General features: G+C 43.7%; 2 protein-coding genes across 2 annotated transcripts; one reads left to right on the plus strand and one right to left on the minus strand.

The window, feature by feature from the left end:
• Positions 1 to 16: 16 nt before the first annotated feature.
• tom1l2b (target of myb1 like 2 membrane trafficking protein b) lies at positions 17 to 24608 on the plus strand. Its single transcript, XM_084141627.1, has 14 exons — positions 17 to 82; positions 891 to 975; positions 1591 to 1819; positions 5286 to 5420; positions 5538 to 5741; positions 6045 to 6161; positions 6501 to 6634; positions 6808 to 6856; positions 8319 to 8454; positions 8668 to 8791; positions 8981 to 9059; positions 23563 to 23622; positions 24247 to 24283; positions 24368 to 24608. The coding sequence occupies exons 1-14, from the start codon at positions 31 to 33 to the stop codon at positions 24508 to 24510; spliced, it is 1584 nt and encodes a 527-aa protein (XP_083997753.1). The 5' UTR covers positions 17 to 30; the 3' UTR covers positions 24511 to 24608.
• Positions 16145 to 18462, minus strand: LOC311100678 (E3 SUMO-protein ligase ZBED1-like). The gene is made up of 2 exons (XM_084141626.1): positions 18246 to 18462; positions 16145 to 18083 (listed from the first exon to the last, which is right to left on the minus strand). Exons 1-2 carry the CDS (start codon positions 18378 to 18380, stop codon positions 16419 to 16421), a joined length of 1800 nt encoding a protein of 599 aa, XP_083997752.1. The 5' UTR covers positions 18381 to 18462; the 3' UTR covers positions 16145 to 16418.
• Positions 24609 to 24908: the final 300 nt, after the last annotated feature.

A 24908-nucleotide genomic window follows, 5' to 3' on the forward strand; every position in this document is an offset into this window, starting at 1 on the left:
CTTCGTACAAATTGTTTGAAGTCGATCGAGATGGAGTTCCTTTTGGGAAATCCATACAGCACTCCTGTTGGACATTGTATTGGTACGTTTTTAGTTTTTAGTTTTTTTAAATAACTGATTGAAAGGAATCTGCAGATAATCGTGTTTCACATTCTTGAATCGCCATGACATTTGATTCTTACTTGGCTAGTTAACGTAATCGTCTTTAATGCTAGCTAGCTAAGTTCTTTGACTTTGGCTATCGAACCCCATAGTAGCGAAGCTAACCAGCTGACTAGCTATCATTTAGGTTATTTCCAAGCTGGTTAGCTTCAGATAATTTGCAATAAATATGTAGTTAACTAGTTATGTAGCTATATATTCATCAATGTAAGCATAAGCAATAGTTCGTGGTAATCTTGCTAGTTCGTGGTGGGCATCTGCCGTTTGTTTGTTGCAACCTATTCATTTACACTCGCTACTAAAGTTAAACTTGCTAGCAACCAAGCTAGTTACGGTCTGTATCTGGTCTCGATAACTGGTTGGCTAGCAAATGTTTGTAAGTGGCTAGCTAGCTATTCGAATGAACCATGTGGTATGTCATGCATTTGACAGCTGGACCACTGATCACCTGGACACAGCTGTCCTAAGTTGCTAGCTAGCTCTCAAGAACCCAAGGCACGGGGGCATAACAAGCCTCCCCAGTACATGACTGGGTAACTAACTTAGTTAGCTAGCTAGCTACATTAGTATAGCGTTGTTGTGACTGAGCTAAATAGCTAGCTACAAACCTTGCTAGTTTACAAGTTAGCCTGTGTGATCATTGCAATCATGAAAAGGATCTTGTTTTCAAATTACAATCATTTTCTACTGCTCTGACAAGGGGGAATTTAATGTTCTGTCTTCTTTAGAGAGAGCCACTGATGGCTCGCTTCAGAGTGAGGACTGGGCCCTCAATATGGAAATATGTGACATCATCAATGAAACCGAGGATGGGTGAGTAGAAAAGTGCATTTTAACTAGGCTAATGAATGATGTGAATTAAACACACTTTACACCTATTCTGGAGCTGTGTGAAGTTGGACTTGTGAATATGGCTATGCTTTCTTGGTGAAGGTCTCTCGCTCTGTTTGCCTTGCCTCTTATCAAAGGCAGGAATGGATTTGATCCAAGTACTGGCCTACTATCTAGGGCTTGGATAGCTATCTGGCCCATTAAACTTGTTTGTAAAAGTGTTAAAGTCCATTGCCTGTTTCTGTTTGATAAGTGTGTGGTAAATTAGGGCAGGTGGATTTGCCCCTACTCACAGTTTATCTCAAAATATGACATCAGTTTGATAAAGCCCTCTGTATCAGGAATTCAAGGGAAGGCCACACCTACCACTGTTATGATGTATCTGCATTATAGTGTAGCCTAGACCATTGTTAGTAATACTTTACATAAATAAAGATTTATGTAAAGTATTACTAACATTATTTCAGTCAACATGGCGAAATTCTGCTTGGTGGTGCAGTTACTACATCGTTACTACGCTGTTGTAGTTATCATGTGTGTCTGTCTCCTCCCTATCTGACCCTGCGCTCTGTTCTGCGCTGTGCGTTGTTGCTGCAGGCCCAAGGATGCCATCAGGGCCATGAAGAAAAGGCTGAACGGGAACAAGAACTACAGGGAGGTGATGCTGGCACTGACCGTCCTGGAGACATGTGTGAAGAACTGCGGGCATCGTTTTCATGCCCTTGTCACCAGCAGAGACTTCATAGACGGCGTGCTTGTAAAAATCATCTCCCCCAAAAACAACCCTCCCGCCATCGTACAAGACAAAGTGCTCGCCTTGATCCAGGTAAAGGATCACACACTTATGTGTGAGAGAGTGTGTATGCATTACATGTTTTTATTTATTTGTGACAACTTTGGTGATAAAGCTAATAGAACGAGCTTTCATTGATAAACTACATTTTAAAGTATTCTGACAGAATTGTGTTAGGAGATGATGATGATAGTTTGTCCTTGAGCAAATAGAAGTCATTTGAGAAAGTATACTATATGGAAGTGCTTTGAGAGAGTATACTGTACTGCACAGTATGAGGTAGTTGGGGAGAGAAAGGTGTTGGTTGCCTGTGGCTGCAGCCCTGGGGGATCCAGTGTTCTTCAGGCAGGGCCTCAGGTGTTTGCTACCTGCAGCCAGGTGTTCTCTGGTTACCATGGGGATCTTGGGTAACCCTGGCCGATTGCCTCAGGTGGCCTCTAGTTTCCCTCTGAGATGGTGGCTGTTGATGGAACTTTAATGGTTTTCACCAGACCACATGCAAGTGTTATTACAAACGCGGCACTGTTTTCTTACAAGGATGAATGTGTAATGATGATACACCCAAGATGCTCACATGCTTCATTGCTCAGCCAACAAGAGCTTTTGTGGTAGCTTAAATGTAATTTGTGACACCCTTGACCTAAATACTTTGACCATTTAACCCTCTACACATGTGGGAATTGGCCTATATGAATAGGGCTAAATTAAAATGTTTCTTATAGAAGAAAAATGAAAAGCATATGCATAACCATGGGAGCAATTGAAAAGGAACAGTTAGGAGATTATTGCAAAATTATAAGGAACAGTTAGGAGATTATTGCAAAATTATCAGACCAAAGGTGAGGACAAAACAGTTCACCTGACACAAGACTGAATCCAAACATTACACTGCATTTTACATTTACTATACTTTTCGCTGCATTTGTTGATAACGAAATCTGAAAATACTCTGGATACATTCAGTAACATGATAAGAATATTCCTGGAAAATGTTGGATAGGTGCAACATAAGACACCTCAATTACAAGGGTTTGAGTGAGCGGACTAACTGGTGTCTCCAAGTGGCCACACACCTCACCACAGTGTGCACAGTTCCTAAGTCATTTCAATGCACTTGTGACTCAAAGAAAAGTATTCAACTATAAGGTGCTTTTTTTTTTCTTCTTCCTAGCTGTGCCGTTGAGGAAATAGAGCAAGCACACTTGTAGTTGTTTTGTTTGGAACACAACCCTGCATCCCCACATCACAAAATTACTGTTTATGCAATCCAAAAACGGTCCATTGTAAATCGCAATCTGGGTCAGGTGGGCATAATTTGAAAGCCTGTTCAATTGCCAACATGAATAGCTAAGTTATAAAATACAATATTACGGTGTTAGGCTTTCACAATGCAATTCAGGAAATTGATCATTATTTTGCTGCGCGCAGAAACGAGTCATGAGTGCATTGAGGTGTGTGTACCGTGGCAAATTTTCTTCACAATAGACAAACACAGGCTCATTCTGTTCAGAACAATCCAGGGTGACGCCATGTCATCTTGTAACTCTACATCAAACATAGTGATCATAAACGTTGACACTGTATATGACATGAGTTTTATGATATGGAAATGTGGAGTGCACATTTGGACTCATGGGTTTGCTTGCTTTTATGACATCAAAGCAGTAGTTATTATAATCCTCAACGTCTCTTTCAAAATACATAGTCTTCTTTAATTGACAGCCTTTCCCTGTGAAGCACAGAGCCAGAGCTCTGATGTCATGTATAGCATTTTACTGTACAGCCACTGTGTTCCAATTTAGATGTTTATCAGTGCCCAAATCTGCCATTTTCAACCCGTATACAGTGGGGAGAACAAGTATTTGATACACTGCCGATTTTGCAGGTTTTCCTACTTACAAAGCATGTAGAGGTCTGTAATTTTTATCATAGGTACACTTCAACTGTGAGAGACGGAATCTAAAACAAAAAATCCAGAAAATCACATTGTATGATTTTTAAGTAATTAATTTGCATTTTATTGCATGACATAAGTATTTGATACATCAGAAAAGCAGAACTTAATATTTGGTACAGAAACCTTTGTTTGCAATTACAGAGATCATACGTTTCCTGTAGGTCTTGACCAGGTTTGCACACACTGCAGCAGGGATTTTGGCCCACTCCTCCATACAGACCTTCTCCAGATCCTTCAGGTTTCGGGGCTGTCGCTGGGCAATACGGACTTTCAGCTCCCTCCAAAGATTTTCTATTGGGTTCAGGTCTGGAGACTGGCTAGGCCACGGAACCACTCCTTAGTTGCCCTGGCTGTGTGTTTCGGGTCGTTGTCATGCTGGAAGACCCAGCCACGACCCATCTTCAATGCTCTTACTGAGGGAAGGAGGTTGTTGGCCAAGATCTCGCGATACATGGCCCCATCCATCCTCCCCTCAATACGGTACAGTCGTCCTGTCCCCTTTGCAGAAAAGCATCCCCAAAGAATGATGTTTCCACCTCCATGCTTCACGGTTGGGATGGTGTTCTTGGGGTTGTACTCATCCTTCTTCTTCCTCCAAACATGGCGAATGGAGTTTAGACCAAAAAGCTCTATTTTTGTCTCATCAGACCACATTACCTTCTCCCATTCCTTCTCTGGATCATCCAGATGGACATTGGCAAACTTCAGATGGGCCTGGACATGCGCTGGCTTGAGCAGGGGGACCTTGCGTGCGCTGCAGGATTTTAATCCATGACGGCGTAGTGTGTTACTAATGGTTTTCTTTGAGACTGTGGTCCCAGCTCTCTTCAGGTCATTGACCAGGTCCTGCCGTGTAGTTCTGGGCTCATCCCTCACCTTCCTCATGATCATTGATGCCCCACGAGGTGAGATCTTGCATGGAGCCCCAGACCGAGGGTGATTGACCGTCATCTTGAACTTCTTCCATTTTCTAATAATTGCGCCAACAGTTGTTGCCTTCTCACCAAGCTGCTTGCCTATTGTCCTGTAGCCCATCCCAGCCTTGTGCAGGTCTACAATTTTATCCCTGATGTCCTTACACAGCTCTCTGGTCTTGGCCATTGTGGAGAGGTTGGAGTCTGTTTAATTGAGTGTGTGGACAGGTGTCTTTTATACAGGTAACGAGTTCAAACAGGTGCAGTTAATACAGGTAATGAGTGGAGAACAGGAGGGCTTCTTAAAGAAAAACTAACAGGTCTGTGAGAGCCGGAATTCTTACTGGTTGGTAGGTGATCAAATACTTATGACATGCAATAAAATGCAAATTAATTACTAAAAAATCATACAATGTGATTTTCTGGATTTTTGTTTTAGATTCCGTCTCTCACAGTTGAAGTGTACCTATGATAAAAATGACAGACCTCTACATGCTTTGTAAGTAGGAAAACCTGCAAAATCGTCAGTGTATCAAATACTTGTTCTCCCCACTGTATGGGTACGAGTCTAAAGGGCTACCTGAATAAAGCACTGACAGACTTTCTCTTTCTCCCTCCCTTCTCCCAGGCGTGGGCTGACGCGTTCAGGAGTAGTCCAGACCTGACGGGTGTGGTCCATATCTATGAGGAGCTGAAGAGGAAAGGCATTGAGTTCCCCATGTCGGACCTGGAGACCCTGTCTCCAATCCACACTCCTCAACGGGTATGACTGCCACTGTCACATCCATTTGCATGCGTTTCCCTACTCTATGTTGAGTATGAGAATCCATCTGTTATTCTGCTATTTTGTAGTAAAAAAACATTTTTTCTCATTTTAAAGCTGTCGACTGGCCCTGAGGTGAACCAAGCCACACAGAAGGCCACAGCCCCTCCCCCAGCCCAGCCTATCCCCCACCCCCATCAGCAGCCTCCTCCCCATGCTGTCTCCGCCCCACCCTTTGCAGCGTCTGTCCCGCCCACCTACACCGCCCCGCAGGTCCCCAACCTCGGCGCCTCTGGGTCTATCAACCCCTCACCTGAACAGGTATGGAGTCAGTGAATGGCCATTACAGTTGCAAGATCCCCTGTAGGTCAGTTGGTAGAGCATGGCGCTTACAACGCCAGGGTTGTGGGTTCATTTCCCACGGGGGGCCAGTATGAAAAATGTATGCACTCACTAACTGTAAGTCGCTCTGGATAAGAGCGTCTGCTAAATGACTAAAATGTAAAATCTGTTCCCTTCCCAGATTTGTGAAAAGGAATTAAAAATCTTCTGGAAAGCTTGCATTCTAAGGTGCAAGGAGATGGATCTGAGAGGAGTTAACATGTTATTCCTTCTGCTGTCCAGATCTGTCGGCTGCGCAGTGAGCTGGACATCGTGCGTGGCAACACCAAGGTGATGTCAGAGATGCTGACAGAGATGGTTCCTGGACAGGAGGACCCCTCGGACCACGAGCTCCTGCAGGTCATACTCATCCCCCCCCCTTCTCTGACTCTATGATGTCAGCTTCAACCCTGGTATTGTTACAGTTCATTTTATAGGGTCCGGTTCCTTGACCAATAGAAAATATGATTGAATTGTGTTTCCATAGAGCAAAAGGGTGTTCCCACAGGGAGTGCTTTCAATGTTGGTACAGGTAGTTTCCTTTTTCTGCAGTTGGTACACAATGAAAGCACTAACGCCATCGGATCCTTTCAGATCTCTGATAACTGTATAAAGGGCTAGACTGGGGTTAATGTCAGACTGGGTAACGCACACACTGGGTAGTACCAAAGTGTAAACCTGTGTGTGTGCTGTTTGTAGGAGCTGAACCGGACGTGCCGGGCCATGCAGCAGCGGATAGTGGAGCTCATCTCCTGTGTGTCTAACGAGGAGGTCACAGAGGAACTTCTGCACGTCAATGACGACCTCAACAACATCTTCCTACGCTATGACAGGTAGGCTAGCTCACACACCTCAACAACATTTCTCACCACTATGAGACATTTCTGTCTCAAATAACACCTTTCTACTCAATGCGAGGCATGCATGACTTCATGTAATAGTTGTTATGAACAGGTGTGGACCAGTTTTTACTTGGATATTTTCATTATTTAGATTTTTCTCTCAGGTACGAGAGGTTCCGGTCAGGCAGAGCATCTCAGGGTATCAGCAATGGGGTGAGTTTGCAGTGACAGCCATAGGAAGTAACCCCTCCCACACGCACGCACACACACTATAACATCACTTCCTTATTTGTACATGGTTGACACATGCGAATGCATCATGTTATTCCTATCTCTACTTGATACTTTGTCTTCCATAGCATGCCTGTTTCTCACAAATGTTTTCTCATACTGTAACGTCGTCGAGTCTGTTCTGTCTAGAGATGTAGGCTAAGGCATGTTACTTGTTAGATCATCTTTCTGCGCCGTACCGTTAATATCATGCCCACACTGACTGTGGCGTGTTGCCCAGGCATGTTAATGGTATTTATGGTCTTTTCCTTTCTGTTTTGTGTCTTTATGGCTAGCTGAGGCAGGCAAGTATGAAAGTCACCCCAATAATTAGTATGTCACATGTATTTGGACCCCAAGTGGCACTGTTAAAACATCGATGAATGACCCTGTATATGGGTGGTCCTCTGTAGCTCAATTAGTAGAGCATGGCGCTTGTAACGCCAGGGTAGTGGGTTCGATCCCCGGGACCACCCATACGTAAAAATGTATGCATGCATGACTGTAAGTCGCTTTGGATAAAAGCGTCTGCTAAATGGCTTATTATTATATTATAATCCCATCTGCTCCATATGGCATGTTTTAGCCACACATACTCCTCAGTAACTGACCCAGAGACAGTCTAAAGCTGGGAGAAGGATGAAGTTGCCACTAGACACTGATCTAAGATCAGTTTAGATTTGTCCTCCCTGTATGGTTAAAGTTGGGATTCAGGGAGGGTAAGCTGATCCTAGATCTGTGCCTAAGGGGCAACATCTACCAGGTGTCTAAAGATGCCCTGACCCCTCCCATCCCACACAACCACCCATCTTTCTCAAGGGGAAAGATTGATCTCTTAATCAGCCAAAATAAAAAACAACACCCAGTGCAAAGTTCATTGCCGTGGTAACTGTAGGCTCTGCTCACAATTTAATGACCAATCAGAGAGGCACACAAAACAGATCAATCTTCACCACAATCAAATTTTATTGCATTTCTCTTCTTAGCCGTTTCTGTCCGAGTCCCTACACCCTTAACAAAAAGTCCCACAAACAACAACTGTTCCTCATTCATGGGCATATTCATGCTTTTCTCCAGCTAACCTATGATTTTCCCTGATCTCTCACATTCCTATGTGCTTTATTTGCCTGAAACCTTCTGTTCTAGCTAATCATTTTGATGTTGGTCAAATCGATGAACAAACTAAAGCGAGGTGCCGTAGCCCTTTTTGTGTAATCCCCTTAGCAACTAGTTTGTCACTTTGTGTTTGTTGTAGTGACTAATGGGAAATGGAATTGGCATTCTGTTTGGAATGGGCTCCTAAAAGAGTGGTCTTTCATACTCTTCTGCGGGACTCTCTCTCCCTCTCGCTTTCCGTCGCGCTCTCTCTCTCTCGCTCACTCATTCTCATATCCCTGGTTCCCAGGTCCTCAGTGAGGCTACAGAGGACAACCTGATAGACCTGGGTCCTGGCTCTCCTGCTGTCGTCAGCAACATGGTCACCGCCCCCGCTGCACGCCCTTCCTCACCCGCCTCCCTGGCCTCTCAGCTGGCCGGCCTTGGTACGTCCCCCAGACTCTGTATTACTGTACACACCATCCAAGTCTATTTAGTAAAAGACAAATCTACTGTAACAGTGCTGATTCATTTTGTTCTCTTTGAACTGTTTACCAGGTCATTCAGCAATATGACATATTCTTAAAAACACAAATGTAATTAACATTTATTTTATTATGTCTGAACAATATGGCTGATGTCCTTTTGTTGTTCCTCAGATGTGGGTGACAGTGTGAGCAGCACTCTGAGCTCTCTGCCCAGCTGTAAGCCTCAGGACGACTTTGACATGTTCGCCCAGACCAGGACTGGATCTCTGCCTCTGACCACCGAGACACTCATCACGTAAGAACGCATCATACATGGTATCCTGTTCAGAGACTACGCCTAGCCCTTACCTCCTAGGCTTGTAATGAATAGAGCATACACAATTCACTATTCTACATGACTGAGAATGATACATGTTCTACACAATACATTTCTATCTGAATGTTGTGTTCTTCTGGTCATTAAACACTACCTCTCTCCTGGCAGAGCTCCTCTAGAGGACCTTAATGCTATAGGTGGGATTGGGCTGCCTCCTCTGGAAGTCAGGCAGCAGCCTGCAGGAGGGGTGAGTACTCTGGCTGGCCAACCTTTAGAAGTGCACTAACATCACTAAGGATGACCTTTAACTTTTACGTGCAGTGTGCTGTTACACTGTCAGGGTAAGGCTGTCCCGCACCAAAACAAAAATTTGTCGACCGAGAGTCCTCTGTTCTTTCGACCAATCGATTGGTGGTAATTTTAAAACGTGCATTTTTCCATATATAGACACACCCTATGTGTGTTAAGAAAATTAACTATATGCACTGAGCTTGTCTGATGCTTTAAGCGCACTGTTGAAATAATTAAGACACAAATGACGAAAGAGGGAGCCAGAGATCAAGATAACCAGAAGAAAATAACCTGTTCCTGACCCCCCTCAAGCTGCTGCTGGCCTTTGCAGATTCTCCAATTACGCTCCTGAAGTTGCTGGTAATAGGCTACACAATAAGCCTTGTATCTATATTTGTCCAAGTAAAAATGAAGAATTAATTTGTTTAACCTGCAAACCAGCAGAGTGGGCCAATTCAACAGCACACTGAAGATTATCTTTCAGATCCGTGGACAGCGACCGCTATCCAACGCCGGAGAAAGCGCTCACTGAAGATTCAGTTCAGCTTCTTGGAGAGTCACTGCATCGGCCACAGCAGCACTCCTAATGAGTCAGTTCCACACACCTGTGGCAGAGGAGTGGGGAACTGTGTGCTACAGAGGTATGGCAGGAGAAGGCTGCTGGACGAGAGAATACCATTTGATGTTGATTTGATTATTGTTCCCTTCCCAGTCCCCTTTCCTCAAAACCTTAGAAGGGGACATGGAGGGACTTGCCCCCCTAATGTTAGAAGCAAGTCAAATAAATAAACATTTTAAGAACTCAATCAGGGTCTCAACTTACTGTAGAGAGTTAGAATAGTAGAAGACACAAGGTGCAATTTTGAAATTTGGTTGTGCATCAGCAGTTTTTCTCTTATGTCGGTCACTGACAGTCACTCAATTAGCCCATGTCAGCTACATTTTTTTTGATTGGTAAAATTGTCTAGCCAGCTATCTAAACATGTACTAATCATGGTTGAATTACCGACCGCGGGGCCCCCATTGATTTTGTTAGTCATTCTCACTCGGATATCATATTCAAAACTGCAAACATTTCTCTCCGCCCCATGGCAAAATGTGTAGAATTGCAGCAAACTCGATTTAAAACTACAACATTTTCAAGAGGGGGGGCCGTTAAAATGTTTTGCAAGTGGGGAGGGCTGCTCCCCAACAAAATGTTACTTAGGGCCCCCAAAAGGCTAGGGCCGGCTCTGACTCCATGTGTGGGTATGGATGTGGGTACACAGACCCGAGAGCAAGTTCAGCTCCTCATGATGAGTTCCGATTTCTGTGACCCCCCCCCCTCCATCAAAGTTGCCCATCCCTGGTCTAGAGGGTGTATTGCATGTGATAATTTCATGCAGGAGAGAGGCATCCATTATATTTTATTTTTGATAATTTTGTAGAGTGGCGATTGATTAACTTTTGCTTGACCATTTCATGCCTACTTTTTTTTCCTCCTAGAAAACAGTTTAACTGTGCATGTTGCTGGTTATTACAGTATAAATAACTATAAGTTGAAAATATGATGTTAAGTTTCAAACTATACAGTATGTAGAGCATCAGTAGTAACAACCTGACATGGGGGAAGCGAGGGAAAATACTAGGACATGAATCATACAGTAGCAGAGGGAGTACAAAATGGTTGTTTAATTGAATGTATATATCCACATTAACAGTCACATTGGTGTTCAGTACAGTATGAATGGCCATGGCCCTAAAACTGATCGGACTACCATACATAGTGCCCCTCTGCAAGGCCCCTCTTAAGCCTTTAAAAAAAGTTAATATTTGCCCATGTCCTTTTCTCAAGTCACTAGAAATGAACTAGAAATATTTTTTTTATCTGTCCGGACCGCCATAGCTAAACATATATCTATATACAGTGGGGAGAACAAGTATTTGATACACTGCCGATTTTGCAGGTTTTCCTACTTACAAAGCATGTAGAGGTCTGTCATTTTTATCATAGGTACACTTCAACTGTGAGAGACGGAATCTAAAACAAAAAATCCAGAAAATCACATTGTATGATTTTTAAGTAATTAATTTGCATTTTATTGCATGACATAAGTATTTGATACATCAGAAAAGCAGAACTTAATATTTGGTACAGAAACCTTTGTTTGCAATTACAGAGATCATACGTTTCCTGTAGGTCTTGACCAGGTTTGCACACACTGCAGCAGGGATTTTGGCCCACTCCTCCATACAGACCTTCTCCAGATCCTTCAGGTTTCGGGGCTGTCGCTGGGCAATACGGACTTTCAGCTCCCTCCAAAGATTTTCTATTGGGTTCAGGTCTGGAGACTGGCTAGGCCACTCCAGGACCTTGAGATGCTTCTTACGGAGCCACTCCTTAGTTGCCCTGGCTGTGTGTTTCGGGTCGTTGTCATGCTGGAAGACCCAGCCACGACCCATCTTCAATGCTCTTACTGAGGGAAGGAGGTTGTTGGCCAAGATCTCGCGATACATGGCCCCATCCATCCTCCCCTCAATACGGTGCAGTTGTCCTGTCCCCTTTGCAGAAAAGCATCCCCAAAGAATGATGTTTCCACCTCCATGCTTCACGGTTGGGATGGTGTTCTTGGGGTTGTACTCATCCTTCTTCTTCCTCCAAACACGGCGAGTGGAGTTTAGACCAAAAAGCTCTATTTTTGTCTCATCAGACCACATGACCTTCTCCCATTCCTCCTCTGGATCATCCAGATGGTCATTGCCAAACTTCAGATGGGACATGCGCTGGCTTGAGCAGGGGGACCTTGCGTGCGCTGCAGGATTTTAATCCATGACGGCGTAGTGTGTTACTAATGGTTTTCTTTGAGACTGTGGTCCCAGCTCTCTTCAGGTCATTGACCAGGTCCTGCCGTGTAGTTCTGGGCTCATCCCTCACCTTCCTCATGATCATTGATGCCCCACGAGGTGAGATCTTGCATGGAGCCCCAGACCGAGGGTGATTGACTGTCATCTTGTACTTCTTCAATTTTCTAATAGTTGCGCCAACAGTTGTTGCCTTCTCACCAAGCTGCTTGCCTATTGTCCTGTAGCCCATCCCAGCCTTGTGCAGGTCTACAATTTCATCCCTGATGTCCTTACACAGCTCTCTGGTCTTGGCCATTGTGGAGAGGTTGGAGTCTGTTTGATTGAGTGTGTGGACAGGTGTCTTTTATACAGGTAATGAGTGGAGAACAGGAGGGCTTCTTAAAGAAAAACGAACAGGTCTATGAGAGCCGGAATTCTTACTGGTTGGTAGGTGATCAAATACTTATGTCATGCAATAAAATGCAAATTAATTACTTTAAAATCATACAATGTGATTTTCTGGATTTTTGTTTTAGATTCCGTCTCTCACAGTTGAAGTGTACCTATGATAAAATTTACAGACCTCTACATGCTTTGTAAGTAGGAAAACTTGCAAAATCGGCAGTGTATGAAATACTTGTTCTCCCCACTGTATGTGTATGTATGTGTGTGTGTGTGTATATATATATATATATATATATATCTCTCAGCAAAAAAAGAAAAGTCCTCTCACTGTCAACTGTGTTTATTTTCCGCAAACTTAGCATGTGTAAATATTTGTATGAACATAAGATTCAACAACTGAGACATAAACTGAACAAGTTCCACAGACATGTGACTAACAGAAATGGAATAATGTGTCCCTGAACAAAGGGGGGGTTAAAATCAAAAGTAACAGTCAGTATCTGGTGTGGCCACCAGCTGCATTAAGTACTGCAGTGCATCACCTCATGGACTGCACCAGATTTGCCAGTTCTTGCTGTGAGATGTTACCCAGTCTTCCACCAAGGAACCTGCAAGTTCCCTGATTTTTCTGGGGTGAATGGCCCTCACCCTCACCCTCCGATCCAACAGGTCCCAGACGTGCTCAATGGGATTGAGATCCGGGCTCTTCGCTGGCCATGGCAGAACACTGACATTCCTGTCTTGCAGGAAATCACGCACAGAACAAGCAGTATGGCTGGTGGCATTGTCATGCTGGAGGGTCATGTCAGGATGAGCCTGCAGGAAGGGTACCACATGAGGGAGGAGGATGTCTTCCCTGTAACGCACAGCGTTGAGATTGCCTGCAATGACAACAAGCTCAGTCCGATGATGCTGTGACACACCGCCCCAGACCATGATGGACCCTCCACCTCCATATCGATCCCGCTCCAGAGTACAGGCCTCGGTGTAACGCTCATTCCTTGGACGATAAACGCGAATCCGACCATCACCCCTGTCTGGTCCAGGGACAGTGGGTTTGTGCCCATAAGCGACGTTGTTGCCGGTGACGCCTGGTGAGGACCTGCCTTACAACAGGCCTACAAGCCCTCAGTCCAGCCTCTCTCAGCCTATTGAAGACAGTCTGAGCACTGATGGAGGGATTGTGCGTTCCTGGTGTAACTCGGGCAATTGTTGTTGCTATCCTGTACCTGTCCCGCAGGTGTGATGTTCGGATGTACCGATCTTGTGCAGGTGTTGTTACACGTGGTCTGCCACTGCGAGGACGATCAGCCGTCCGTCCTGTCTCCCTGTAGCGCTGTCTTAGGCGTCTCTGGGGCGGCAGGTAGCTTAGTGGTTAAGAGCGTTGTGCCAGTAACCGAAAGGTCGCTGGTTCTAATCCCTGAGCCGACTAGGTGAAAAATCTGTCTGTGCCCTTGAGCAAGGCACTTAACCCTAATTGCTCCTGTAAGTCGCTCTGGATAAGAGCATCTGCTAAATGACTTAAATGTAAAATGTCTCACATTGCAATTTATTGCCCTGGCCACATCTGCAGTCCTCATGCCTAAGGCACGTTCACGCAGATGAGCAGGGATCCTGGGCATCTTTCTTTTTGTGTTTTTCTTTAGTGTCCTAAGTTTTCATAACTGTGACCTTAATTGCCTACCGTCTGAAAGCTGTTCGTGTCTTAACGACTGTTCCACAGGTGCATGTTCATTAATTGTTCATGGTTCATTGAACAAGCATGGGAAACAGTGTTTAAACCCTTTACAATGAAGTTCTGTGAAGTTATTTGGATTTTTACAAATTATCTTTGAAAGACAGGATCCTGAAAAGGGGACGTTTCTTTTTTTGCTAAGTTTATATATATATATATTGCCACAACCAGGTAACAACTTTCAAATGTCTTTATCGTGGTACTTAACAATCTGAATTAGACCTACAGTAGCCTAGGTTAAAACAGCCTAAGCCAGGGTTCTTCAATTCCGGTCCTGGAGGGCCGAAACACCTCTGTTTTTCATCCTCTCCTTCTAATCAGGGGCTAATTCATACCTGGGACACCAGGTGAGTGCAATTAACTACCAGGTAGAAATAAAAAACAGAAGTGTTTCGGCCCTCCAGGACCAGAATTGAAGAACCCTGGCCTAAGCTAAGCTTATCACTGACTCCAAGCACAAATAGCCTATGTCTCTAAAATATGATACACACTACCAGTCAAAAGTTTGGACACACCTACTCATTCCAGTTTATTTTTTTTACTATTTTTTACATTGTAGAATAATAGTGAAGACATCAAAACTATGAAATAACATATGGAATCATGTAGTAAACAAAGTGTTAAACAATTCAAAACATATTTTATATTTGAGATTCTTCAAATAGCCACCCTTTGCCTTGATGACAGCTTTGCACACTCTTGGCATTCTCTCAACCAGCTTCACCTGGAATGCTTTTCCAACAGTCTTGAAGGAGTTCCCACATATGCTGAGCACTTGTTGGCTGCTTTTCCTTCACTCTACGGTCCGACTCATCCCAAACCATCTCAATTGGGTTGAGGTCAGGGGATTGTGGAGGCCAGGTCATCTGATGCAGCACTCCATCACTCTCCTCCTTGGTCAAATAGCCCTTACACAGCCTGGAGGTGTGTTGGGTCATTGTCCTGTTGAAAAACAAATGATATTCCCACAAAGCCCAAACCAGATGGGATGGCGTATCGCTGTAGTAGCCATGCTGGTTAAGTGTGCCTTGAATTCTAAATAAATCACAGACGGTGTCACCAGCAAAACACCCCCACACCATAACACCACCTCCTCCAGACCAAAGGACACATTTCCACCGGTCTAATGTCCATTGCTCGCGATTCTAGGCCCAAGCAGGTTTCTTCTTATTATTGATTTAGTAGTGGTTTCTTTACAGCAATTCGACCATGAAGGCCTGATTCACACAGTCTCCTCTGAACAGTTGATGTTGATGTGTCTGTTACTTGAACTCTGTGAAGCATTTATTTGGGCTGCAATTTCTGAGGCTGGTAACTCTAATGAACTTATCCTCTGCAGCAGAGGTAACTCTGGGTCTTCCATTCCTGTGGCGGTCCTTATGAGAGCTAGTTTCATCATAGCGCTTGATGGTTTTTGCGACTGCACTTGAAGAAAGTTATTGAAATGTTCCGTATGAAAAATTTATGCACTCACTAACTGTAAGTCGCTCTGGATAAGAGAGTCTGCTAAATTACTAAAATGTATTGACTGACCTTCATGTCTTAAAGTAATGATGGACTGTTGTTTGCTTATTTGAGCTGTTCTTGCCATAATATGGACTTGGTCTTTTACCAAATAGGGCTGTCTTCTGTATACCCCCCTCCCCCCGTTAATTGAAATGTATTCCAGGTGACTACCTCATGAAGCTGGTTGAGAGAACGCCAAGAGTGTGCAAAGCTGTCATCAAGGCAAAAGGGTGGCTATTTGAAGAATCTCAAATATAACATTTTGATTTGTTTAAAACTTTTTTGGTTACTACATGATTCCATATGTGTTATTTCATAGTTTTGATGTCATCACTATTACTCTACAATGTAGAAAATAGTAAAATTAAAGAAAAACCTTTGAATGAGTAGGTGTGTCCAAACTTTTGACTGGTACTGTATTGCAAAATGGAAATATCAAATTATTAAGAACATAAGAAAGTGAACTATTTAAATTGTGCATAATTAAAATAATGAACAGCAGCAGTTACAGCCAGTAGGCATAGTATTCAATCAACATAGTTGAACAGTATTAGTGACTATTAACTTAGTTGAACATTAAACAGTAAATATGTTTAATAATGAATAAAATACATGAATAACAAAATAAAGATCAAGTTGTAGCCTATTTTTAAATCGCATTCAACAGCAGCTTAAACTAATGCTGAACATATAAAATGGCTTGTATAGGCCTAGGCTACAAAAACAAATAAGCATAGGCTATTCTACAATTCCAAATATTTAGCATAATAGCTTCATCTTCTCCATCTGTCAACTGTATCGGACTAGCCTACTTACTCACATAGACCTGGGCTGCCGCTTAATAGCCTACTTCCTCAATCTTTTCAAGTTATGAGACAGGAACACCAGCTTGTCAACATTTTCGGGCAGAAGGCTGCTCCTCGTTTTATTGAATATAAACCCTGCCTTGGAAAAGATCCGCTCTGATGGAGTGGAGGTGGCCGGAATGGAGAGGAGATATTTCGCTGCTCTGGCCAGCTTCGGATACCTGTCCTCATTTTTCCCCCACCAAGCTAGTGGTCCAGCGTCGACTTTCGTTCTATCTTGGAGATAATACTTAACTTCTTTTTTGCTATCTCCCTGATCCTCTTTCTCTCCATCTCCACACATGAGCATATCAATCTCCCGCTCCTTGTCCGTTTTTTTTCTTTTTGGTGCGGGTACCTCCTCTTCATCCGTGGATGTAGAGCTGTCTCTGTCTCCCTCGGCGCTCAAACGGTCGGCCAGCTGGGACACGTTGATGTAGGCTACGTCCCGTTTTGCATCGTCAAGGAACGAAAGCAGCTTGAAGCGGGGGTCTACGACTGCTGCTTGGACGTATAAACTACTCTCAAAAAGTTGGTCTTTGAGCTGCCATCTTTTGTCGGATTCCTCCACCAGCCTTGTTTTAAGACTCTTAGTGGTAGGGCTGTCGTCCTCCACTGCTGCCAAGTGGCGGCGTTTGAGGTTGGTCAGCATGGGTATGGTTGCAGATAATGATGCGTTTTCCTCCTCGGACTGCAACTCCGTCAGAGTGACAATCGGCTTCAGCACATTCGAAATGTCCTCTGCTATGTTCCATTGCGCTGTGGTGAGATCAAGGTTGCGTTCATTTTTCCCGGTGTAGTTGGGGTCGGAGAGCACTGCTGTTACGGGCCATCTCTGTTCTATCAGACGCGCTAGCATGGTCTGAGAAGAATTCCACAGCATGGAAACGTCTTGGATCAGGACGTGTTCAACCACCTTTTGTTGTTTCTGTTTCTCCTTTAGTCCCTTTCTGGCTTGTGCTCGCTTCTTAAAATGAGCCACAAGGTGTCTGGCTGCAGCCACAGTGCGACAGATGGGGTCTTGATTGAGAGTGGCGTTGATGCACAGCTGTAAGGTGTGTCCAGCGCATCTGATTCCTTTAACGCCTGCCCATTTCTCCTCCCGACCCAGTATATCTGCACACAAAATCATATTTGCGGCGTTGTCGTGTACCACAGCGACCCTTTTACATCCTGGAATTTCGTATTTGTCAGCCACTTCTCCAAGTCTCTGCGCAATGGTGGCGGCGGTGTGATTCTCCTCCATTTGCTTTGTCTCCAGCACAAGACACTGCAGTCCCCAGGCCTCCGTAATGAAATTGGCAGTTACGGTCATGTAAGACTCCATTCTCAGTGAGGTCCACATGTCGGTTGTAAAACTTACTGCCTGGCTGTTTTTGATAGACTCCAAAACCTTCTCTTTTGTGTTCTCATATTTCGCTGTCAGAGCATGCATAACAGTCTCTCTCTTGGGAACGGTGTAACCAGGCTCCAGGATTTTCATCATATCCTTAAATCCCACGCCCTCTATCAGGTTAACGGGCCTCATGTCCAAGGCAATGAAGTCCACGATACCATCGGTTATCTCTCTCTTTCTTTTTTCTGAGATTGGGGACTTCTGGTCCAAGGTGGTTTGGGTTAAACCTGAGCTAGCAGTGGAGGTGCTCGTGCTGTACTGGGGATGCGCCTATAAATACACGAAGTTTAAAATTAAGTAGGCCTACATTTTGAATTAATTATGTATGCTATTACTATGTAATTACATTATTTGGAAATGTTCACATATCAAGCCTATAAAGCCTGTCAATGTTTTAGCATGCAACTAGAAAAACAAAGTAGGCTAACTTACTGCTTTCAAGTGGTATGTCATATTCGTTGTCGAACTATGGTAAGCAAACCGCTGTTTGCAGAGTTTGCATTCCACTTTTTTGGCGTCATCCTTTACTACAATGAAATGCTGCCATACTGCAGACCTTTTCGACATGCTGTCTTAATTTGGCCTAATAAGAGTATGAAGTAGCTACGGTATGTACGGGTAGGTAACGTAGGGTTTCCACCACTTCCGAATTCGCCAGACGAAGTCCCGCCCCCATTCATTTTCAACGGGAGCACGCGGAGCAATGCACAGGGGATTGTGGGAAGGTGAGGGCCACGAACCCTGCTAGCGGAGCGATAGAAACTTAAGCTCTGCTCTACTTTATGCAAATTCCACGCGGCCACCGCTGCTGTTAACCAATCAGGTGAGGAGCAGATCTTCGTGAAACATAGTTCCGCCTGTCATTAGTTCCAGGCAAGCACAACCAAAAAAGATGGAGGAAAGCAAATCATTACTGTGTCTGGTTTTCCCAATTCTATATGATTTTTCTTTGCTATAATATGGAGACAAAATCACAAGGTCAATGGCATAGAGGAGGATTGCAGAGATTTTTGGTGTTGATGGTGGGTGAAGAGAGATTGGCACAACAATATTTGCTTGTGCTGCTAGCTAGCTATGAACATTAATCAACCTAAACATCAAAGCCACCGTTTTGTGAATGTGTTGTAAATTAAATTGTGAAATTTATACTTGTGTCATGACATTGATAATTATAGCTCACTTCCTGTAAAATAAATTGGCCTATATTCACATGAATGGGTAATTTGGGGAAAGGAAATTGTAGCTTTGCAAATCTATCTTTACCCACCATCAACACCATCTCTGCAGTACTCCATGCCATTGACCTTCTGATTTTGTGTTCTAAAATCATTCTGGGCAAGTAAACGAGGTAGAATTACAACGCTCCCCACGCCACATTATTTTCTTTTTTTACATTTTTAATTGGCTTACAAATAGCCAGCTTATTTTTCCCCATGTACAATACTGTACCTAGAATACAAGGGTTGGATTTGCACTAAACAATTGCAGGTCAGAAAAATCATGCAGGAAATCTGGCTTATGGTTAGCCTCATGCATTATTTATGTATATCATTTTAAATTGAGAACATATAGCTTGCTCATCAATATGCAAATTATGTGAGTTTAGCCATTCTCTGCTTTAGATGTACAATGACAAGGGGCACATTGATTGCACATACCCATTAGGCCAGTAATGCCATCATACTGTAGGCCTGTGGCTGCATTGGTGATGCATGCCATTATGATAAGCTGCAAAATGGGTTCACATGGCTGATATCCTGAGACATTGACAATCAAATAAAACTGATTTGGAGAGCTCACAACTGGACAAAAAGGTCATGTTCATTTGAGAAAGCAACACAGACAAATTCGAGACAGATCCCCTTCACACCTTTTTTTATTGCAGAATTGTGATCTGTGATGAATGAAGATTGACACTAGTTCATCTTGAATAATGTTTTAAGTTAACAATTAAAACAAGTTTAAACGCTTCACTTCAATGAATCAACATTGAATGAATCAACATATCATTTCAAAATGTACAAGTAATCTAACTTGTTTGTAAATGTTAGACATCTTAGTAAGTAGGCTATTATTACTAAAGCATAATTTCAGGTGAACAAGAAGAGTCCATACCAGAGGTGGACAACCTTGCTCCACTCCCTGATCTACTGGGTGAGCAGATTTCTGTTCCAGCTCAGTAATAATACACATTATTATCAATGATTTGATAAGTTAGTGGGGCCTCCCGAGTGGCGCAGTGGTCTAAGGCCCTGCATCACATGTCTAGCTGTGCCACTAGAGATCATGGTTAGAGTCCAGGTTCTGCCGCGACCGTGAGACCCATGGGGCGGCGCAGAATTGGCCCAGCATCGTCCAGGGTTTGGCTGGCAGGGATGTTCTTGTCCCATCGAGCACTAGCGACTCCTGGCACAGTGCACACTGACACGGTCGCCAGGTGTACGGTGTTTCCCCCCCTTTCCGGGTTAAGCCGGCATTGTGTCAAGAAGCAGTGCGGCTCGGTTGGGTTGTGTTTCGGAGGATGCGCGGCTCTCGACCTTCGCCTCTCCCGTGTCCGTACGGGAGTTGCAGCGATGGGACAAGACTGTAACTACCAATTGGATACCATGAAATTGGGGAGAAAAAAGGGTAAAAAAAGATGTGATAAGTTAAATCAGGTGTGTTAGTGCTGGGCTGGAACAGAAGCCTGCACACCCAGCATACCTCCAGGAGAACGATTGGCCTGCTAAAGCTGTAATACGTTTGTATTGTTGTATACAACATTTGCTAACATAAGTACACATACAACCCATGGCATACAAGGAAGTGCAAGCAGTCTCTTGGGACATTCATTGTAGATATGCGATAGTAGAGTAGTGGCCTGAGGGAACACAATGTGTTGTGAGAAGTGTAATGCCATGTAATATTTGAAATTGTATATAACTGCCTTAATGTTGCTGGACCCCAGGAAGAGGGGATCCTTTATAATTACAAAAATACCTTTGTCTGCAGACAGGCTTTCACAGCTCTCCAAATCTGAGGACAGACATCACAAAGAAACAGGCTTCATTTTATTACAATTAGACAGCCCTGGCTATTATCTCTCTGTCTTCATAGTTTTCCTCTGTAGTGACTAAAACTGGAAAATATTTTCATAATGTCATCCCACAACCTGCCCTATCTAAGTAGTACACCTACTCTCTTTTAAGAGCGTCTGCTAAATGACTAAAATGTAAATGTTTTCTGACAGCTGGAGAAAAAAATCCATTCACCCTCTTCCATTGCTGTTATCTACAAATGCATTTGGAACATGAGTTTTTCATTTACAATGGTCAATAGGCCTACATCAAGATAACAAGCTACACTGAACAAAAATATAAACTCAACATGCAACAATTTCAAAGATTTTACTGAGGTACAGTTCATATAAGGAAATCAGTCATTTGAAATAAATTCATTAGGCCTTTATCTATGGATTTCATATGACTGGGAATAGAGCTGTGCATCTGTTATAAAAAAGGTATGGGCATTGATCAGAAAACCAATCAGTATCTGGTGTGACCACCATTTGCCTCATGCAGTGTGACATCTCCTTCGTGTAGAGTTGATCAGGCTGTTAATTGTGACCTGTGGAATGTAGTCCCACTCCTCTTCAATGGCTGTGTGAAGTTGCTGGATATTGGCGGGAACTGGAACACGCTGTTGATCCAGAGCATCCCAAACATGCTCAATGGGTGACATGTCTGAGTATGCAGGCCATGGAAGAACTGGGACATTTTCAGCTTCCAGGAATTGTGTACAGATCCTTGTGACATGGTACTGTGCATTATCACGCTGAAACATGAGGTGATGGCGGTGGATGAATGGCACGACAATGGGCCTCAGGATCTCGTCACAGTATCTCTGTGCATTCAAATTGCCATCGGAAAAATGTAATTGTGTTCGTTGTTTGTAGCTTATGCCTACAAATACCATAACCCCACCTCCACCATGGGGCAATCTGTTCACAACATTGACATCAGCAAATTCCACACGACGCCATCTGCCCGGTATAGTTTAAACCGGAATTAATCAGTGAAGAGCACACTTCTCCAGCATGCCAGTGGCCATCAAAGGTGAGCATTTGCCCACTGATGTCGGTTACGACGCCGAACTGCAGTCAGGTCAAGACCCTGGTGACAACGACAAGCATGCAGATGAGCTTCCCTGAGACCGTTTCTGACAGTTTGTGCAGAAATTCTTCAGGTTTGCAAGCCCACAGTTTCATCAGCTGTCCAGGTTGCCGGTCGCTGGTCTCAGACGATCCCGCAGGTGAAGAAGCCAAATGTGGAGGTCCTGGACTAGTGTGGTTACACGTGGTCTGCGTTTTGTGAGGCCTATTGGATGCACTGCCAAATTCTCTAAAACAATTTAGAAGGTGGCTTATGGTAAAGAAATTAACATTTTAAATTCTCTGGCAACAGCTCTGGTGGACAATCCTGCAGTCAGCATGCCGATTACACGCTCCCTCAACTTGAGATATCTGTGGCATTGTATTGTGACAAAACAAAAGTGGCCTTTTTTTATTGTCCCCAGCGCAAGGTGCACCTGTGTCATGATCATGCTGTATAATCAGCTTCTTGAGCTGTTGTGTTTTAATATTTTTGTTCAGTGTAATATGAAGCTAACTAGCTGATGATGTTTCACTTAGCTATAGTATGTAAAGTTGGCTAGCTAGCTAATAACACAGTGGCCTGCTGTAGCTAGCTAGATAGCTAGCTAGCTAATAATACATCAGGGTTTTTTACATTTTCAAAATGTATTTACTTACTTACTTGAATAGGTTCACGCCCATGCCCAAAAAGCAGCCAGTCTTTTGGAGCGAAGAGTTGTCAAGCGGAGGCACCGCTTCTGGTCGAAACGTACCGTAGGCTACAATTAGGGTCATTTGTGTGTGCCGTCTGGGGGAAAAAAATCAGGCAGGTACACAGTTAAATGAAAGGGAATGTATGGCATATGTTAATAGTAATAAGCCAAACAATTTGGAAAATACATCTTATTTTTATTAGTGTTGCACCATTTCAGTAGCACATACAGTATGTCTTAGTGATGTACTGTGCCATCCCCACGGCCTGCGCAATGGATTAGTCCACTCACTGAAACGAGCGTAAATCACAGGTTTCTCGTGTGCCCTAAAAAAGAAAAAAATCAATTTGCGACCGCTCAACAACAACAAAATCTCTGTCAACCAACAACCAGCCTATCGACCGAACAATCGACCAGTCGACTAAATGGGGTCAGCCCTATGGGCAATACATTATTTTCCACCATGCTTGGCCGTGTTGTGTGTGTGTGTGTGTGCTGTTGGCCTCCTCTATAACCAATTCTCCCAAGCTTACACTAACTCAGACTAGTCTCATCTAGTGCATGGCCATCCCATCCCAGCCCACAGAGTTTCATACAGCCTTCAAGATGTTGCCTCTTCATATTCACTGTCACTGCATGGCATTGCAAAGCCTTCACATGGCTCTGTTTGTTGGTGTGTTTCATGGCGTGTGCCATTGGTACTTCTTCATGTCATCGATCAATGGCAGAGGTCTTTGTACCATTTTATCAAATGCAATGGTTTGTTAGCATTTTTATTCGTTGTTTGGTTTGAGTTTCTAGTATTGCTTTTTGCATTATATTTCAATTATATTTAAGTTGATTTTCTTTTTGCTTTGTTTCTCTGTCTTCTATTTTGTTTCGTTTGTTTTCTGTGCGATTGTTTGTCCATGATGTTGCCCTGTAGATTCCCGTTGGCCAATCCTCTGTCATGGATGACATAGAGGAGTGGCTGTGTACCGACTTGGTGAGACCATCATGATTTTATTCTGCCTGTTCTTTTCTTTTCTCTTCTCCTTTATTCCTGTTGCATCCCTCCATTTCTGGACTGCTTGTTCTTCAGAAATCTAATTGTAACACATTCCACTTCCTTTGTCTTTCAACACATTTCCTCATCCTTGACCAATCACGTGTCTAATCCGTTGTAGCTTCCTGTGTAGTCTTCAATACTAACGGTGTGTCCTGGCTTGAACAAATGACTTCAGTATTGAAGGGTTTCTGTCCTTTTTGGTGCATGGTGGTTTTGTCTTAATTCATTTAATGTAAGAATGTGGTAATACATTGTATTTATTGAAGTTCTCTAACCTAAATGGATTTGCGGTGAGGGTGGTTGATGGGATAGAAATTGAGGCCCCGTTGTGTGTGTGTGCGTGCATCCTGTTCTGTCCTGTCTGTGGTTAAAAGCACGCCAACACTGTCAAGGTATAGTTACTGAGTTTGGTTGTGTTTTAATCAGCACTATTGGGTAAATGCAAGGTCAAAATAAACTTTTTACATTTCTCGGAGTGTAAATTAGGATTGTCCTTAAAATAGTTTCCACACTTTGGTCAGTGAGGGACAAATGTTTAACTTTGTTTCACTTCCTCAACAGCAAGGAGATGAGGGAGAAGAGGGGGTGACCAGTGAAGGTAGAACATATTATTCACCTCTGGCTAGCATGTATAATATGCTTACCTCTTCTCCTCCTCCTGATCCCTCTCCTCCTCTTCTAGAGTTTGACAAGTTTCTGGAGGAGCGGGCGAAGGCAGCAGAGACGGTGCCCAGCCTCCCTTCACCCCCTAGTGGTGACCCTGGTGCAACTACAGGCACACGCAAGAAGAAGGCTGAAAGACCAGAGGACGCCCTGTTCGCTTAGTACAGTGGTTTTCAAACCTCTCCTCGGGGACTCCCAGACGTTTCACAATTTAGTTGTAGCCCTGAACTAGCTCACTTGATTCACCTAATCAAGGGCTTGATAATTAGTTCACAAGTTGAATCAGGTGTGCTAGCTCTTGAATAGTTCAAATGCATGGAACGACTGGGGGTCCCCGAGAGGTTTGAAAACTCCTGGTTTAGTAGACCTTTTAACCTTTTAAACTTCTGACCTGGCCAGCAACCTGAGTCCTCAGACTGTTGTCTGTGACAAGCACACACACTTTCTCATCCTCCCCCTCTGGATCTCTCTACCATCAAAACTAACCCAGCAACACATCAATTTACTACACTACAAAGGGAACCCTCACGCACTGTCGATTTTGATATCTCCCTCTTTCA

This window comes from Coregonus lavaretus (assembly GCF_964263955.1).
Source record: "Coregonus lavaretus genome assembly, chromosome: 25".
Lineage (NCBI taxonomy): Eukaryota > Metazoa > Chordata > Actinopteri > Salmoniformes > Salmonidae > Coregonus > Coregonus lavaretus.

Bases quoted from the DNA above. Each gene is read 5' to 3' on its own strand.
- tom1l2b (XM_084141627.1), top strand. From the start codon at position 31: ATGGAGTTCCTTTTGGGAAATCCATACAGCACTCCTGTTGGACATTGT. The intron at 6,162-6,500 runs GTCATACTCATC...TGCTGTTTGTAG, and splicing joins CGGACCACGAGCTCCTGCAG to GAGCTGAACCGGACGTGCCG. The intron at 9,060-23,562 runs GTGAGTACTCTG...GTTGCCCTGTAG, and splicing joins GGCAGCAGCCTGCAGGAGGG to ATTCCCGTTGGCCAATCCTC.
- LOC311100678 (XM_084141626.1), bottom strand. From the start codon at position 18,380: ATGTCGAAAAGGTCTGCAGTATGGCAGCATTTCATTGTAGTAAAGGAT. The intron at 18,084-18,245 runs GTAAGTTAGCCT...GTGTATTTATAG, and splicing joins TGACATACCACTTGAAAGCA to GCGCATCCCCAGTACAGCAC.